Raw genomic sequence first — 17,409 nt, 5'->3', positions numbered from 1 at the left:
AAGCAATGCAATGTGGCGCTGATGTTTGCATCGATGAACGACACAACAATATGATGATAATAACAGCAGAGCAGGTTGGTGGTCTTACCATTTATATGTACGGAGTTTTTTTTTTTTGCGAGTCCGAATTGATTGTAAACTTATGGTAGATATAGGAACCAAGCCCGTTATAATAGTAATAAAAGATGTTTTTCATATGTCCTAGGTCAGTGATTCTCAAACTCAGGATGAGACCCAATAGAACGCAGCAATTCAGTAAAACTATGCTGATGGTGGCTGACTCAAATCCCAATCCAGTCAATTCCTTCTGATGAAGGAAACTTTGTACTACCCAAAGCAATAAAATAGTACTTCTAATTTTTGAAAAACAGTGTTTTCAGTGCTACTGCTTATACCTATTGAAGCTAAGGCCTAAGCCTACGGATTCGTTGTTGCGCGTCATTTAAGCTTTCGTGTGTTGATGCCAAGATCGAGCCTGTTAGTCAAGGATGGATTACCAACTGATGAGCTCGTTTCGTGTTTGTGATAATACTTATTTGTATCATGGCAACTTTAAGTATATGTGATCGATACACCAACTATGGATGATTAGTCACTATAAAGACACGGACACCGTCTTCAGTCATTTATAGCTGTAGTGTCTGTAGTAAGCATGTTCTAATGGCATAGCCGAGAAACATTCCTTGCGAATAATTTAATGACTGAAGCTGGAATCGAACCCACATCCCACGACAATATGTAGTCATTGTATGATGACACTAACCGCACGGCCACAAAACCCACGTGTTATCATAGGCTTTTGTTCATGTTTTATAAGTCTTTGAAATACACAAACTTATTTTTTCATTTATTCATCATAACAAGTAAAATAATAGTTCCTTTGAATAGTTCGACATTAAAAAATGTCGACGCCCTGGGGTTTATTCACAAATTTCATAACGCCAAAAATGGAAATTTTCAACACCCACCCACCCCTCGTAACGCTTTTTGTCTAAATATTCTACAAATTTTGTATGGGCCGTAACATCACGAGGACACCCACCCACCCCCTTCAGCGTTATGAAATTTGTGAATGGGCCCCTGATGGATAACTTTTGAACTGAGGTTACAAGAATCGCATAATTTACCAAGGTGAATCCTGATCGCGGAACTTTCGAACCTTTCTACTGACTAAACACCTTCCTGTAAAAACCGTGGAGATGCAAATGTGGTCACTAGTAGAAATGGACATCAAACTAACATTCCTTCCCTTCCCCGATGACCGTAAGGACGTAGTCTGCGCCATTCTTGACATTACTAATTTTGGAGTCTTCAATAATGTACATCGAAGATGGTATGCTACTCACTAGCCACATCCTTTGTTTAGATTATTCTGGTAAATCACGGAGAAGCAACTACGAATTGTACTGTGCTGAAGCTAGCGTCGGTGTACCAATAGCCGCATAGCTAAGAAAATATATTCGTATTAAAAAAAATTTCCAACGTCTGGCAAATTTGTGCTTTTAGAGGTAAAGTAGGGACATTCTGGACATTCAGAGGTCATTTAAGGTTTTGTTCAGTAGCCCCGATATCACTGCGGAACACGTTTTTGTCTCAAGCACCAAAATACCTCGATTTACTTAATTAAGGATTGCTGATTCCATTGCCGTTTTCAAAAATACCACAGCACGTCTAGTTTTTGAGATATTGGCTGTTGAAAATGCAAAAATTGACTATTTTAGCCAACTTGCATGCAAGTTTGCCGGCTTGTAAGGCAATTTATTCGCCAAATTTGCCCCGGAATCTAAACTTTATGTGTACAGCAAAACTTATCAATAAAGTTCATAATACTTTCGATGCGGAAAAGTTATTTTTTGATGATTTGCAAAAGTATTGCATTTTCCCATATAAGAGAAACGATGAATTTGGTATGGAGACAGTAAGCATGTTGAAAAAATCGGTTTAATCTCAATTTAATCGTGCAATTTCAACCAAATTATGTCCAAATTGAAAGTTCAGGTCCTATTTTGCATGCTTGGTGGATTAGATCACAAAAAAGTTTGATAAATTATACCTTAAATTGTATGTACACATCAATAAACTAGTGTTTTTCACAACTTTGGCGACCTGTAGCTAAAAATTGTGACGTGCTGGAACTACGAGAGACACATAATTTGATCCTTGAGACACGCAAAAGTGTCATTTTTGTTACGCTGTGTATTTGGATTTGGAAATTGAATTCAATTTTTATAAATATATCTCAGGTTTAGTAACAAAGTTCCAATGATTTATTTTTCAATTTTTTATTCCATTGGAAATCAAGGAAGGAAGGATGAGAATCTTAGAAAGTTTTTAATGAATCGTCTCAGGGATCGCTCGCAGAACCCTAATTGCATTCCTCACAGGATTCACATCAAAATCTATTCACGATTCTAAACATAATTCTCGCAGGTTTCTCATCAGGAATCATCACATGATTCTCATTTAAATTTTCTCAGGTTTCGCTCAGGATTCTCATCAGAGTGCTCTTAATATTCATCTCAAGATTCACATTAGATTCCTCTTGGTGTTCGCAATAGAATTCTCTCAGGATTTACATCAGACTCGTCTCAAGCTTTTCATTAAAATTCTTAAAAACATCTTTTGAACATTCGAGGATTCTCATCAGAATCTTCCCGACATTCTCTTGAGTATTTCTTGGTATTCTAATCAGAATTTGTTCAGCTTTCTCACCCGAATCCTCTTAGAATTCTGATCAGAATGCTCTCAGGATTGTCATCAGAATCTTCTCAGGATTCTTCTCAGAATCATCTCAGGATTCTTATTAGAATACTCTCGAGATGCTTGTCAGAATCTTCAAACGATTGGCATCAGAAATCTTCCAAGAATTTTCAACAGAATCTTTTCAATGCTCTCATCACAATCCTCTCACGACTCTCATCAGCATCCTTCCCGAATTTTAGCAGCATCGGTGATGACTTTTCATCAGAATCATCTTATCAGAATTGTTCCAGGATTCTCATCAGAATCCTTCCAGGATACTCAGCAGAATCCTTCCGGGATACTCATCAGAATCGTTCCAGAATTTTCATCACAATCTCTAACAGATTCTCATACGAATCCATTCTCGATTCCAATCAAAATTTTTCTTCAAAATACTTCCATGATTCTAATTAGAATCCTTCCAGGATAAATGTTCGCTACAGAAGCCTTTAAAAACACTGACATGTTAATGCTTCCAGTGGACAATTTGCCCTTTGAAGGAAGCATGACACCTAGACAACGAACTAGCATGCAACGCCCAGTGGTACAGTTGAAATATATTCCTGACGACAAGTTTTCCGGGCTGAAGTGGGAATCCTCGATTCAATGCGGCTAAATTCTCAGTAACACATCCACAAGCCCAAAAACCTTCAAGGATTCGCATTAAAATGCTTCTAATATAAATTCTACTGCTTCCTGGATTCTCATCAGAATTTTTCTTAGATGGTCATCAGTATTCTCATCATATTCCTCTCAGGGTATTCATCGGAAATCTTCCAATGATTTGCTTCAGAATCCTTTCAATGTTCTCATCACAATCCTCTCACGAATCTCATCAGGATTTTATCAGCATCGGTGTTGATTTCTTACCACAATCGTTCCAGGAATCTTATCAGAATCCTTTCAGTATATCCATCAGAATCCTTCCAGGATGCTCATCAGAATCGTTCTAGTATTCTCATCACAAGCTCTACCGGATTTGATGCTCATCAAAACACTTCAAAATTTGTCTTCAGAATACTTCCATGATTCTCTTCACAATTCATCCTGGAGAAATATTCGAAACAAAATCCTTCCAGGAAATTTATCTAAATACTTCCAGGATTTGCATCAGAATTCTTCGACGTTTCTAATTTAAATCCTTCTCAAATTCCTACCGGAATCCTTCTAGTGTTCTGATAAGAATTCTTCTTGGATTCTCATCAGAATTCTTCTTAGATGTTCATCAATTTTCTTAATGGATTTTCATCATAATCCTTGAATGATTTTTACCTAAACTTTCTGCTTTTCAGCTTCGTGTTCAATGAGCACTTCCACATTTATTAACTGAGAGCTTTCTTTACCAAAGTTGTCATTTTTGCATTCGTATATCGTATGGTAGGTACGATGATACTCTATGCCCAGGGAAGTCAAGAAAATTTCTACTACGAAGAGACCTTGGTCCAACCGAGAATCGAACCCAGACACCTTCAGCATGGCTTTAATTTTTAGCAGCGTACTATAACCACTCGGCTTAGGAAGACCCCAAAAACATTGCAGATATCTCTTCTGAAATCGGATTTTTTGTCATAATTCTTCCAGGACTCTCAAAAAAATCTTCCATTAGAATATTTGCAGGATTCTCATCAGAATTCTACCAGGGTTTTTATCCGAAACCTCTAAAGGCATGTACCAAGCATTTTACCCAGGGCTTCTTCAATAATACTCCAAGTAATACTCTCAAACATATTCAGGATTTCCTCTGAAGTTTTCATAGACTTTTGTAGACAGTATTGAAAAGATTTCTTCATACTGTCCAGCTCAAGTTTTTTTTTTGATTCTTCTTGAATTTCTACAGGAGTTTTATCGGAAGTTCCTTCAAACATACCTGAAGGAGTTTTTTTAGGTACTTATTCATAGTGTCCTACAAATATTCTCCAAAGATTTCTCTTTGATATTTTTAAAAGTTTTTCTCCACAGATTTAAAAAAAATCCAGACAGAATTTCACAAGGTTCTTCCACGAGTTTTTCAAAGATCTTTTTGGAGTTATTTTATGATTGCGTCCGAGAATTGTTAAATGAGTATTACAATTATCCATAAAAAATATTCCTACCGGGATTCCTATATGAAGTCTGCAAAAAATAGTTCAAAAAATGTTCCAAGAATTGTCCAAAAACATTTCAACTGTTTTTCTCGATTTTTTAATGATAATTAAGACTAAGTAGCCCGTCATTCGTTTTGGCAGCCTTGGTGATATTGCGGCTCGCAATTTCAAAGTGAAAAAACTCAGTCCGCATATTGATCCGGAAAAGTATCACGATATGCAACATGTACAACACTGGTGAAAAAACCTCGCTTTTCGTACACAACAGCAGCGTGGTGGTTCTGACAGTGGACAACCACGCGACGACTTATCAGAAAATCAAAACTGTGTCCTTAGAACAAACTTCTTTAAACAAACCTTTATGACAGTCATATTGTATGCTATACATATATGAAGTTACGTTTAATACCAGCCTCAATAAAGAATTCAAAATCCAATTTTGAATGATGATTCTAAAGATGTCGCCCTGATATAATACTAATAAATTACATGTAAATTATTGTGGCTGTGTTTTTATTTTTGAAACACCAAAAGCTGAGAAACATACTCATAAAATACGAATCTAAACTGAATTTTGAACTCACCTCTAACCGCACCCGATCGGGATCGCTCTTGACGGTTGGTGTCCTGCCGGAACACTTCCTAAAAGACGATTCCTTGTGTTGTTGCTGCTGCTGACCGCCTGTCATCGCACTGTTCTTGTGATGATTCTGCTGCTGTTGCTGTGATGATTGATGATTATGTGACGACTGCTGTTGCTGATGCTGTTTGGAACTTTTCACTTTCAGCATCTGCTCCCGATCGCTGGTCAGTAGCAGATCTGGCGGAGCACTGCAGGCAGACGGCGCTCGAACCGGGTAGATCAACTCCTCCGAATCGGTGGCACATTCCTGGAGCACTGTGGGGAAGACAAGAAAAGCGGGGAAGCTTGATTAGTGATCGAGTTCCGAACGCAACGTCGGCATTGGGTTGATAAATTGCGGATCATTTGGTGCACAGTGGTGCGAACAACGATTATGAGAGGCCTATGGCTACGAGGGGACCAGCTGGCCAAAAGGATTACGTGTCAGCTGGCGATCAATAACTGCCATCGGGCGAAGGGTATATCTTGGCAGGGGTTCGACAGCTGTGAACTGATTATGCTGTGCTACGCGTATGCTGCCGGCGACGAGAGACGGATCCAAAGAGATAACTTCAATCGAATGTTTCTGATGGCGGAGCACCATCCGCCTCCAAAGGGTTTTATTCTGTGTCACACCCCGAGCAGGGAAGCATAACTAGCACCTATGTATAGCATAGCATGTTCGTAGAATAAGTATGAAGTCTAGTTGTATTTTTATTACCTTTTTCAGGTAGTAAGTGCTGTAAATTATCCGATATGGAATATCTTAAAATTTATAACTTCTTCTTCTTCTTCATGGCATAACGTCCTCACTGGAACAGAGCCTGTCTCTCAGCTTTGTGTTCTTATGAGTACTTCCACAGTTAACAACTGCGAGCTTTCTTTGCCAAACTTTCCATTCTCGAATTCGTATATCGTGTGGCAGGTACGATTCTACTCTATGCTCAGGGAGGTTAAGGAAATTTCCATTCCTGGACCGACCGGGAATCGAACCCTGACACGGCTGTGCTTTGTAGCCGAGGACTCTAACCACTCGGCTAAGGAAGGCCCCTTAAATTGATATTCTACAGCAATTTCATCCTGCTCGGGACACTGAGTCATTAATTTCTAACAGGCGCTGGCAAACACCGATTCGAACTGCTTTTGGCCGAAGTATTTCTTCTTTCATGTCACCTCTTTGATGTGAGACCAAGAATCCCCCTTTATAGCGACCAGCCAGCGGCGTTTTAGTCATGCTCATCTCGTGCGTCCGCCGCCGCCGCCAAACCGCAAAAGTCGATTCATCTTTCACAAAGAGTAAAGTGCTGTGAAGAAAAAAAAAACACTCCCATCCAAAGGAAAGACAACATGTTTTCCGTTTTTTTTCCTGCACTTCAAACTCCTCCACCAGTCGGCGAAACCTGTTCACCACGCGCCTCTTCGGTTTCGTCGCCGGCCGCCATCGCCATTTGTGATAAATGATACTATTAAAAAACATGTGGCGTTGATGCTCGGTGCGTATAAGAATGCCGCCTTGCTGTCAGCGAACGTTTGGGTGGAAGATCGCTTGGCTTAGAGTATTTGAAGTAGATCGATTTAAGATTTGTTCAAAGAAGAGACACCACATTATTTATGATATTATGGGAAGGGATTCTTACTATTATGGGGATCCTTTGTGTACTATTTGCTCTGAGAACATGATAAAAGTTTTCCTATATCTTATCTTTGTGTTACATCCACGAGAAAAATCACAAAATTTGATGAACAACAATGTTATGCTGATTTTTGGACAACATGACAAAGTTGTGTGAATGAGACGAAACATGATGCTCCTAACCAGTGCTGTAAAATATATTATAAATATCACGTGACTTTAACCATTAAATATTGCGAATATCTCCCTCTTCCGTAAAAAATCATAGGAAAAGGTTTTTTTACTCTGAATGACTATCGGCTTGCAATGCTTGCGAATGCAATATTTTTTACAGGAAAGTGCTGTAAGCATATGTTTCTTTTATTTTATTTGATTTTATTTCGACATTCAAAAGCATTGCTTTAAATCCATACAATTTTTACAACCATTGCATTGACAAATTAGACCGAAACAATTTTTTTTTTACTTTTGTCCTGATTTGATGAAATCAGGAAGGAGAAATTAAATTAAACGACTTAATTTCAGTGAAGTTTTTATCCTTTTTTTTTTGACAAACATGCCAAAAAAAATCGAAAAATTGCAAGAGTTCTTCTAACCATTTTTTTAATACTAAAACAGGTGTGGTTTTTATGGTTTCTCATTCAGAGTGATATTTACGTCAACTTCATAAATATTTAAGTGTAACCTTTTGGGCGTGAATATATATAAGGAAATTAAGATAAATCAAGCTAGCTTCAAGTTTCTTGCTTCTAGCTGCTATCTTTTAGCTTCTAGTTTCTAGCGTCTAGCTGCTAGCTTTTAGTTTCTAGCTTCTAGCTTCCAGTTTGTAGCTTCTAGCTTCTGGCATCTAGCTGCTAGTTTCAAGTTTCTTGCATCTAGCTGCTAGCTTCAAGCTTCTAGTTTCTAGTTTCTAGCTTCTAACTTCCATCTTCTAGCTTCCAGTTTGTAGCTTCTAGCTTATAACTTCTATCTTCTAGCTTCTGGCTTCTGGCTTTCAGCTTCTAGTTTCTTGCTTATAGCTGCTATCTTCTAGCTTCTGGCTTCTGGCTTCTGGCTTCTAGCTTCTAGCTTCTAGTTTCTTGCTTCTAGCTGCTATCTTTTAGCTTCTAGTTTCTAGCTTCTAGCTTCTAGTTTCTAACTTCTGGCTTCTAGCTTCCAGTTTCTAGCTTCATGCTTCTAGCTTCTGGCATCTAGCTGCTAGTTTCTAGTTTCTTGCTTCTAATTTCTAGTTTCTTGCTTCTAGCTGCTAGCTTCAAGCTTCTAGTTTCTAGTTTCTAGCTTCTAGCTTCTAGCTTCTAGCTTCTAGCTTCCAGATTCTAGCTTCTAACTCCTAGCTTCTGACATCTAGCTGCTAGTTTCTAGTTTCTAGCTTCTAGCTGGACGGGGTTGGTGGTCTGATGGCTACCGCTTCTGCTTCATATGCAGAAGGTCATGGGTTCAATCCCAGGCCCGTCCCTTTCCTCGTACTTTGTAGTTGTATATCTCCCACTTGCTTCTATCTTCCATTCTAAATATATCACACTCAAACTATTCGTTCATAGCAAACGCTAGAACCAGAGACGAACGAGAAACCGTTTCCCTAACGCTTCCTACTTCCACGCGCACGCCTTTCTTACGCCTGATACATAGGCAGTCTGCTAACCACAAAAGTAAACCTCTCTGCCATGCCTTTCCCCCAATCCATACACTCCCGCATGAACTGACGTGGATGCAGTGGAATATACGGTCTACGTGGGAGTCAGTTCAATGCATCATCAATTCCTCCCCCTTCCCCTCATTGGTCTGCATTCTGACGTGGCAGGTGCCATTGTTGCCTAAAAATAGAAGATCACCAGCACTTATACACTGAGGATGCCTGTTAGTCCCAAGCAGTCATTCGGTTGGTTCCTTGTGTAAGTGCAGCTGATCTGACGATACTGGAGTGCATCCACGGGCGGCCAATCAAGCTCAAGCTCAAGCTCTAGCTTCTAGCTGCTAGCTTCTAACTTCCATCTTCTAGCTTCCAGTTTGTAGCTTCTAGCTTATAACTTCTATCTTCTAGCTTCTAGTTTATAGCTTCTGGCTTCTGGCTTTCAGTTTCTAGTTTCTTGCTTCTAGCTGCTAGCTTCTAGCTTCTGGCTTCTGGCTTATAGCTTCTAGCTTCTGGCTTCTAGCTTCTAGCTTCTAGTTTCTTGCTTCTAGCTGCTATCTTTTAGCTTCTAGTTTCTATCTTCTGGCTTCTAGCTTCTAGCTGCTAGCATCCAACTTCTAGCTTCTAATTTCTTTCTTCTAGCTTCTAGTTTCTAGCTTCTAGCTTCTAGCTTCTAGCTTCTAGTTTCTAGCTTCTAGCTTCTAGCTTTCAGTTTCTTGCTTCTAGCTTCTAGCATCCAACTTCTAGCTTCTAGTTTCTTTCTTCTAGCTTCTAGCTTATAGCTTCTAGCTTCTAGCTTCAAGCTTCTAGCTTCAAGCTTCTAGCTTCTAGTTTCTAGCTTCTAGCTTCTAGCTTTTAGCTTTCAGTTTCTAGCTTCTAGCTCCTAGCTTCCAGTTTCTAGGTTCTAACTTCTAGCTTCTGACATTTAGCTGTTAGTTTTTAGTTTCTTGCTTCTAGCTTCTAGTTTCTAACTTCTAGCTGCTAGCTTCTAACTTCCATTTTCTAGCTTCCAGTTTGTAGCTTCTAGCTTCTGGCTTCTAGCTCCCAACTTCTAGCTTCTAGCTTCTAGTTTCTTGCTACTAGCATATAGCTTCTAGTTTCTAGCTTCCAGTTTCTAGCTTCTAGCTTCTGACATCTACCTGCTAGTTTCTAGTTTTTAGCTTCTAGCTTCTAGTTTCTTTCTTCTAGCTTCTAGTTTCTAGCTTATAGCTTATAGCTTCTGACATCTACCTGCTAGTTTCTAGTTTTTAGCTTCTAGCTTCTAGTTTCTAGCTTCTAGCTTCTGGCATCTAGCTGCTAGTTTCTAGTTTCTTGCTTCTAACTTCTAGTCTCTAGCTTCTAGCTTCTAGCTTCTAGCTTCCATTTTCTAGATTCTAGCTTCTAGCTTCTTGCTTCTTGCTTCAAGCTTCTAGCTTCTAGCTTCTTGCTTCTAGCTTTTTTTATAGTAGGGTACCAAAAATCTTCAAAAGCCTGGCCTGTTGTGTGTTGGCACAGTCGCAGCAACGACATGATCGCCGTTATTTCCCAATTCACCGCATCCCAAGTGCTTTCATGCTGGCACATGTTCTGCACGATGATGTCCGGTTTTAGGACGCTAGCAGTTTCTGGCATCATCTCGCGTCATTTATCCCTGAACCGAGGGCACGCCGGACAATATGGAGACTCTGCGTGTCCGAATCTGTGCAGATAATTCCGGAAGCATCCATGGCCTGACAAAAACTGAGTCATGGAGAAGTTAACTTCTCCGTGTTTTCTCGACACGTTAGGAATTAGTCTGTGCGTCCACCTTCCTTTCTCCGAGTTATTCCACTCCTGTTGCCACCTGGCCGTTGTATCCATTCTGTTGATATTCCTCACATTCCTTGTGTCCCTTTGGTGGTAGCATGCTATGTCCTCAGCCAGAGTGATGCAGATGGGGACCATTCCGGTGATAACGCACACTGCCTCCGACGATACAGTGTGGTAGGCACTCGCCACCTGTATAGCCATGAGCCGGTACGTACCTGCCAGCTACTCCCGCTTACCTTTGGTTCCCAAGGCTGCAGCCCAAGCCGGGACTACGTACCTCAGTATAGACGATGATACGGTCGCCAGAAGACGCCTCGTACTGCTTCTTGGTCCTCCAATGTTGGGCATGATCCTAGCCACAGTGATAGCTGCTTTCGCTGCCTTTTCGCAGACATAGTATACTTGGCAATTGAAGTTTGGCCTGTCGTCGACCAATACTCCAAGGTGCTTTAGAGAGCGCTAAGATGAGATTGCGTGTCCTCCGACGTTGATCTCGAACTGCTGAACCGCCTTGCAGTTGCTGACCAGCACCACCTCCATTTTGTGATGAGCCAGCTGCAACTTGACTCCAATCATCTACGATTAGATGTTGTCTAGCGATTCCACCGTAAACATCTCCACCTCTTCCGCAGTATCGCCAGTTATCGCAAGAACGACGTCATCTGCGAACCCGACGATCTCGACTCCATTCGGCAGTGTCAAGATTAGCACTCCATCATACATCATATTCCACAGTATTTGGCTAAGTATGGGGACTCCCGGCGTGACTTCAATGGACATCCATCCCTGGTTTGTACCGTAAACCAGTACCCGGTTCTGAAAGTAACTTCGTAGAACTTTTCACAGATATTCGGAAACTCACATTCTGTGTAGGGCTGCAGCGATAGTCTCCCAACTGGCACTGTTGAACGCGTTCTTTTGTTACTACTGCGCAGTATCGATTGCCTCTCCTATTCTGCTTGGCAGCTTTCTACGCGCACGCGATGACTGCCCGAATAGCATCCACCGTCGAAGTCTTTTTACGGAATCTGAGCTGCCTTTTCGACAATCCCTTCTCGCCTTCCGTGTAGATCGTCAGCCTGCCGAGGATGACCTTCTCTAGAAGTTTGCGGTTTTCCCGGTTTTGGCATCTGTCTGGAAAGCAGCCTTCCGCTGGACACTTCTGCAACGCTGTCCTAAATATGTCTGGGAATACCAAGATTGCTGCCTTTAGCCTACGTTAGGAATACCATCAGGACCGGGAGCTTTGTTCAGCTGTCCACTATTAACTTGAGTTTGTCGTGGTACATTTCAGCTGGTGTTACTGGGCCCTTAATCTTCGTCATCATTACTCGATAGGCGTTGCCCCAGGGATTTGCGTCAGCTTCCCGGCACATCTCTTTGTAGCAGTTCGATTTACTCGTCGCTATCTCTCGTTTGAACGCGGCTCTGGCCAGCCGGTAGGTCACCTTACGCTCTTCCATGCTGGCTTCTGATCTAGCTCTCTGCACGCGTCTTCTGGCTCTTAAGGAGGCTGCACAGAGGGTGCTGAGTCTGTCATTTCACCAGTATGCGAGACGCCGCCGATTCCTTGGCTCCAATTTTCTCGGTATGGTAGTGTCACATGCTCTCGCCAACGCTTCTGTTATCTCTCCTTCATCCGTGTTTGGAGCGTCGCTTACTGTTCGGAGTGCTTCGATAAAAAGATCCTTGTCGAAACGCTTCGTCTTCCACTTGCGTTCTCCATTCCTACTCTGCCATACTGCACAACTTCTCTGGCCAACACAGTAGTGGATCGCTTGATGGTCACTGTAGGTGTATTCTTTGCTAACCCTCCAGGTCATATTAGTGATCAGCGAGGGGTTGCAAAAGGTCACGTAGATGATGGATTCCCTACCGTGTTCGCGAAAGGTGCTAATGCTGGTGCTGGTGGCTGTTTGGGCACGTCAGGAGTTAATCATCAATGTTAACTTCCTTTTCCCGATCAGCCTAGATAGCCGCGTAGTGTCGGTAGCGGTTGTTTCAACTGGCTAAGAATTAACACTACGGACTGCCTGTTCCGGTGGTAAAAGTCCACCTCACAGGTGACCCCTAATTCATACGGCTTTAAGCTTACCGTGCCAAAGAATGAATGGTTAGGGGGGTCTAAATAAAACCTAGCCGCAAACGGAGCCTGTGGAGTTCCAGGGCGCCCTCTACAGTATTATGCCCTTCCTGTGCTACCCGGAGCAATGGTGCAGGTGACCTTGTGTTTCTCCGAGATAATCGGCTGCCCTTCTTCAGTCTCAAGCCTGAGGCTAAATAAGGGTGGGATTATTAAAACATTGTAATTTAGTTTAAATTTTCACCTCTATGGTTTCGCATTATGCGTTTTATGCAGTGTAATCTGTGCTTTTCGCCTTTGGCGACTTTTAAGAGCTACCGATCTGGTTTTTGTTCGCTGCTGATCTTTTTCGTTCTGAGATGGCGAAAAGCTTAATCCTGCCTAGTTTGGGTAGTGGCTACGGCTAGGATAGCTTAGTTAGATCAATCTCCAGCATAAAATGTCAGCAACGATCAATCTTTGTAGACTCATGCAAATGGTACAGCTCAAGTGGCGGTAGTTCAAAAACCTTACTTTTGTGAACTTTTATCTAGGTAACCTAGTGGACCCAGTTTTTGCTACTTTCAGAAACATGAAATGGCATACTCGCGTGCCATGCCTCGTGCATACGTGCTCGTGAATAGCGCTGACGTCGCTACACTCATTTCTGAGTTAACAACCAGAGATGTATGTGCTGTCACAATTGATATTTCTATATGTGACCTCAATAGGAAATACGTCTTTCGTTTTGTGGTGTATTTACCACATGATGAACCATCCCCAATGGATGATTTCAAACGAGTTATCGTTCACTGTCTATGAAAAGGCCTTCTGCTGATTGTGGGCAGTGATGCTGATACTCATCACATCATCTGGAGCAGCTCAGATATCAATTTGAGAAGCTCCAGTCTGATGGAATGCTTAAGTAGTTCTAATCTTGGATTACTTATTGTAGGAAATCGCCTACATCTCTATATGAACATAAGAATGTAAATTCGCAGACTATGCATTTGTTATACTCCACAAACTGTGAATTGGTTGTGACCAAATTCCATGGATTTTCTCCGTCCATTGGAAATCCTAGTGATTTGGATGTTCCCACTTCCGGTGAATTGGGACACAATTGTCCTTGCTTTGAGTGATCTCAAAATTGCTTGTCACTTTGCTTATAGAAAATGTTCCCCACAACTCCCTTCGCGGGACGAGTGGATGTCTGTACATTACTGAGCCACTCCAAAGGTGGCTAAGTATTTAACAAATCTGTCAAAGCAGAATTGCAGTCGCTTGGTTACAACCTTAACTGGCCACTGCTGACTCAACTATCACATGGCAAATATTCAGTGTGTTGATACATTTGTGTGTGATAGTTGTGATTCCGATTATGGAACTTCTTATCACCTGATATGTAACTGTCAAGTTCTCGCGTAATGGCGATTCCAATTACTTGGTAAACACTTATTAGGTGAAACTGATTTCAGTAACCTGAATCTTCAGGACCTTCTGTTATTCTTAACCCGCTGTGGTAATGAGCTATAGGCTCTCTTTACGCTCATGCGTTTTGCAGTGCCCTTTTTAGGGCGCTGTTCGAACCCATTGTGGTATGGAGCTACATGCTCTTAATTCGCTTATGCGATTTTCCCTCTTCAAGGGACCCCACTCCTATTTCCTCCCATCTTCCCCTTCCCTTTCCTCTCCCATCGGGTAGATGATGAAATAGGCTCAAACATGGCGATGGCACAAATCTCCCAAATGGCGGGGAACGTGCCTCTGGAGCCGGCCTTCTGATACCTGATACCGTGTTCGCGAAAGGTGCTAATGAGACCGTCGTTGCACAGCCTTACGTCGAGCTTCGCTAAAGCTTCCAGCAAACTGTATCATCTCAAGTTGGTCAGTCTACTGTCGCACTACACGGCCGAAGCATTGAAATTACCGGCGTTCGACCGATTAGCTTGTCGGTTAGCACATCCAACATCTGGGTGTACTACTCCAGTGTCCATTAATTTTAACGATCACGAAACCCGCGTATGCACGTTCGACTACTTCTTGGATAGGGAATCGGCCCATTACTTGGATTGCCGTCGTCTCTGCTCTGTCAACTACCCAATTGCCGTTATCGGGAGGAACCCGATACGGTTCTGCAATGATCGCAAAGTCGCACTTTGTTTCTGTTGTCGACTTCCACAACAGTTGTTGTGCGACGTCGCAATGATTGAGGTTTTCCTGCGTTATCTTCATTATCATTACTGCTCTGCCTTCGCTTTCTGATATTTGGGACATTCGAAGCCAGCCCCCTAGCTTCTAGTTTCTGAAATCTCAATAAGAATCTTAAAGGGTTCAATTTTCAAGAATTTTCCTGGCTGCTGTTAAATTTTGAACAAAGTATTGAAGAAGTAAGAAACAGCATTACAAAAGTTATTTGCGTTTGAAAAAGTACTAGATTTTAACATGATATTGATATCGCTGGTAGTATTCCAATGATCATCTCTGGAAGGTTCCAGTAGAAGCCTTTCGAAAAACTTCTGCAGAAATATCTGAAGAAATTTCTGAGGAAATCCATTGGAGTCTCGTAGCCTTCTACTGAATCGTACGGAGTCTCTGGCTAATACGATAGCCATCAATCGATTCAACAGACATAAATAAAATTTATGGGGGCCTTCCTTAGCCGAGTGGTTAGAGTCCGCGGCTACAAAGCAAAGCCATGCTGAAGGTGTCTGGGTTCGATTCCCGGTCGGTCCAGGATCTTTTCGTATTGGAAATTTCCTTGATTTCCCTAGGCATAGAGTATCATCGTACCTGCCACACGATATACGAATGCAAAAATGGCAACTTAGGCAAAGAAAGCTCTCAGTTGATAACTGTGGAAGTGCTCATAAGAACACTAAGCTGATGAGCAGGCTCTGTCCAGTGGGGACGTTAATACCAAGAAGAAATAAAATTTTGAAAACTATTTCGAAATGCTGCACAGTAATTCTTTTGTCAGCAGTTGGTATTTTAAATAATGGCAAAGAATAGAAAAGTGAAAAAACGAAAAAAAACTGATTGATCTTCAAAGCTAATTCCAACTATCCTCCCCTTCATCCTGCCACATACCATAAGTCGTCCGCTGCAAAATCACACCCGAAGATCAAAGGGCGGAACAAATAAGCCCGCCAAAGCCGACGCAACGAATGACACATTCGGCCATTAAGCGAATTTTCGCCAAAGATCAAAACAACCTTCTATAGCTACACACTTTAGCTGGCAAACGGTTTCGTCACCAAACTAATGTGTGGTATTTAAAGTAGCGCACCGCCGTTTCTTTGTAGAGTCGTTGGAATGTGGCCTACGGGAAGCAGTAGCAGACTGCTGGTCTACAACCAGCTCACTGCAGCAAACCGTACACTGGACAAAATCATTACTTGGGATGCGAATGATTCTCCTTCAGACTGTAATCGGTTTCAAAAGCTTCAAGCTTCAAGGATTGAAGTTTATTCGAGAAACGCGTAATTTCTACTACAGATTTGAAAGAAAGCGTAGCATCGAAAACGTTTGTATACAATATTGAAGGTTTTCAGTCGAATATTTCCCTCAGTGCTCAAAATATTCAGCTTAACTACACCCAATTAAAGCCGGGATCCTTGTTGGTTTTGTTTGCTCCACTAAAAACGCACTGCACCGTAAGGCAAATGTCTAGAAAAATGACGATTGTCGTCGACCGTTGACAACGGGACTGACAAGTAGCCATAAGGCAACTTCGCCGCCAATGAAACCCGACAAAAAAAAACTTCAAAGGGGGATGGACCCCGTTTTGTGCGACGATTTCGAAAAGAAAAACCTCTGCTTTTTTTGATGGACAGTGTCACATTTTTGGCAGATGTTGGGCTAATCACAAAGACTTATTCGGAGTGGGTAGCACCTACTGGTGAGTGGATGAGAGATTACGTGTTCTGCTGGTAGATACGTCTCAAGGGAGCCGCCGCCGCGCGAATGACGAGATGGCAGCAGAATTTTAGCATGACGAAAACGATGGAACCAGTCCAAGTGTGAAATTAAAATCCTTCTCACAATGTCATCTTTCGTGGATGGTTGCAATGCATTTTCTGAAATCGTTTCGTTTTTTTTTCTTGCTTGGTCTGCTCGAGAATTTGTCGTGGGAGAGATGATGCCCGGGGACGTGCCGTAGATGATGGAAATGTAACAACGTTAACAAATGTGTTGAAATGGAAAACGTATTTGGATGTGACCGGGGGCCCGAGGGAGATCCGACGCAACTTGCCATGATGACATAGTTTTGGTGGGACGAACAGAACTGATTTGATGCCACCCACGAACCATGCACCATGTACATATCAATTCTGGTTACAGCTAACGAGTCAGGTTAAGAATTTGAAGAGATATCTATCCAGAACGGTCTCTGAAAACAACAAGATTGTTTTTTTTTCTATTTTGTGATGTTGAGAAATTAATATTTAGGCGTGATATTCCGCATAAATATTTAAATGCGACATATATGCCTTCTTGAAAATTCTACATGTTCTCCCTTAAATTACTAATCTCTAGGGATTTCTTAATTAATTCTTCAAACAATCCCTCCATTGTTTCCCTTGGAGAACTCTAGGAAAAACCTGCATGAACTCTACATGTGTACCTCCAGTATTTGTCTCAAGAATAGCTATAGGAATTCAATAAGTAATTATCTAAAGAATACGTGGAAGAATATTACGGCGAAATCTTGGAAAAATTCCACAGAACTGCCAGAAAGAAATTCTGGAGGATTCAAGAGGAATAGCTGGAAGCATTCCTAAAGTTATGTCTGGAGGAAATTGCGGAAGATGCCCGGAGAAATTATGAAAAGAATTTCAGAAGGAA

General features: G+C 41.7%; 1 protein-coding gene across 1 annotated transcript in view; it reads right to left on the bottom strand.

Annotated features, from left to right (window-relative positions):
• Nucleotides 1-17,409, bottom strand: part of LOC5579210 (protein naked cuticle homolog) — a 279,114-nt gene that overhangs the window by 14,231 nt on the left and 247,474 nt on the right. Inside the window, exon 2 of the mRNA XM_021846141.1 lies at nucleotides 5,411-5,724. Within this exon, the coding sequence (XP_021701833.1) occupies nucleotides 5,411-5,724 (314 nt within the window). The remainder of the gene's footprint in view (nucleotides 1-5,410; nucleotides 5,725-17,409) is intronic.

The sequence above is a fragment of the Aedes aegypti genome, chromosome 2 (genome assembly GCF_002204515.2).
Source record: "Aedes aegypti strain LVP_AGWG chromosome 2, AaegL5.0 Primary Assembly, whole genome shotgun sequence".
NCBI lineage: Eukaryota > Metazoa > Arthropoda > Insecta > Diptera > Culicidae > Aedes > Aedes aegypti.
The sequence above is the reverse complement of the archived record's forward strand: the minus strand, read 5'-3'. Positions and strand labels throughout refer to the sequence as shown.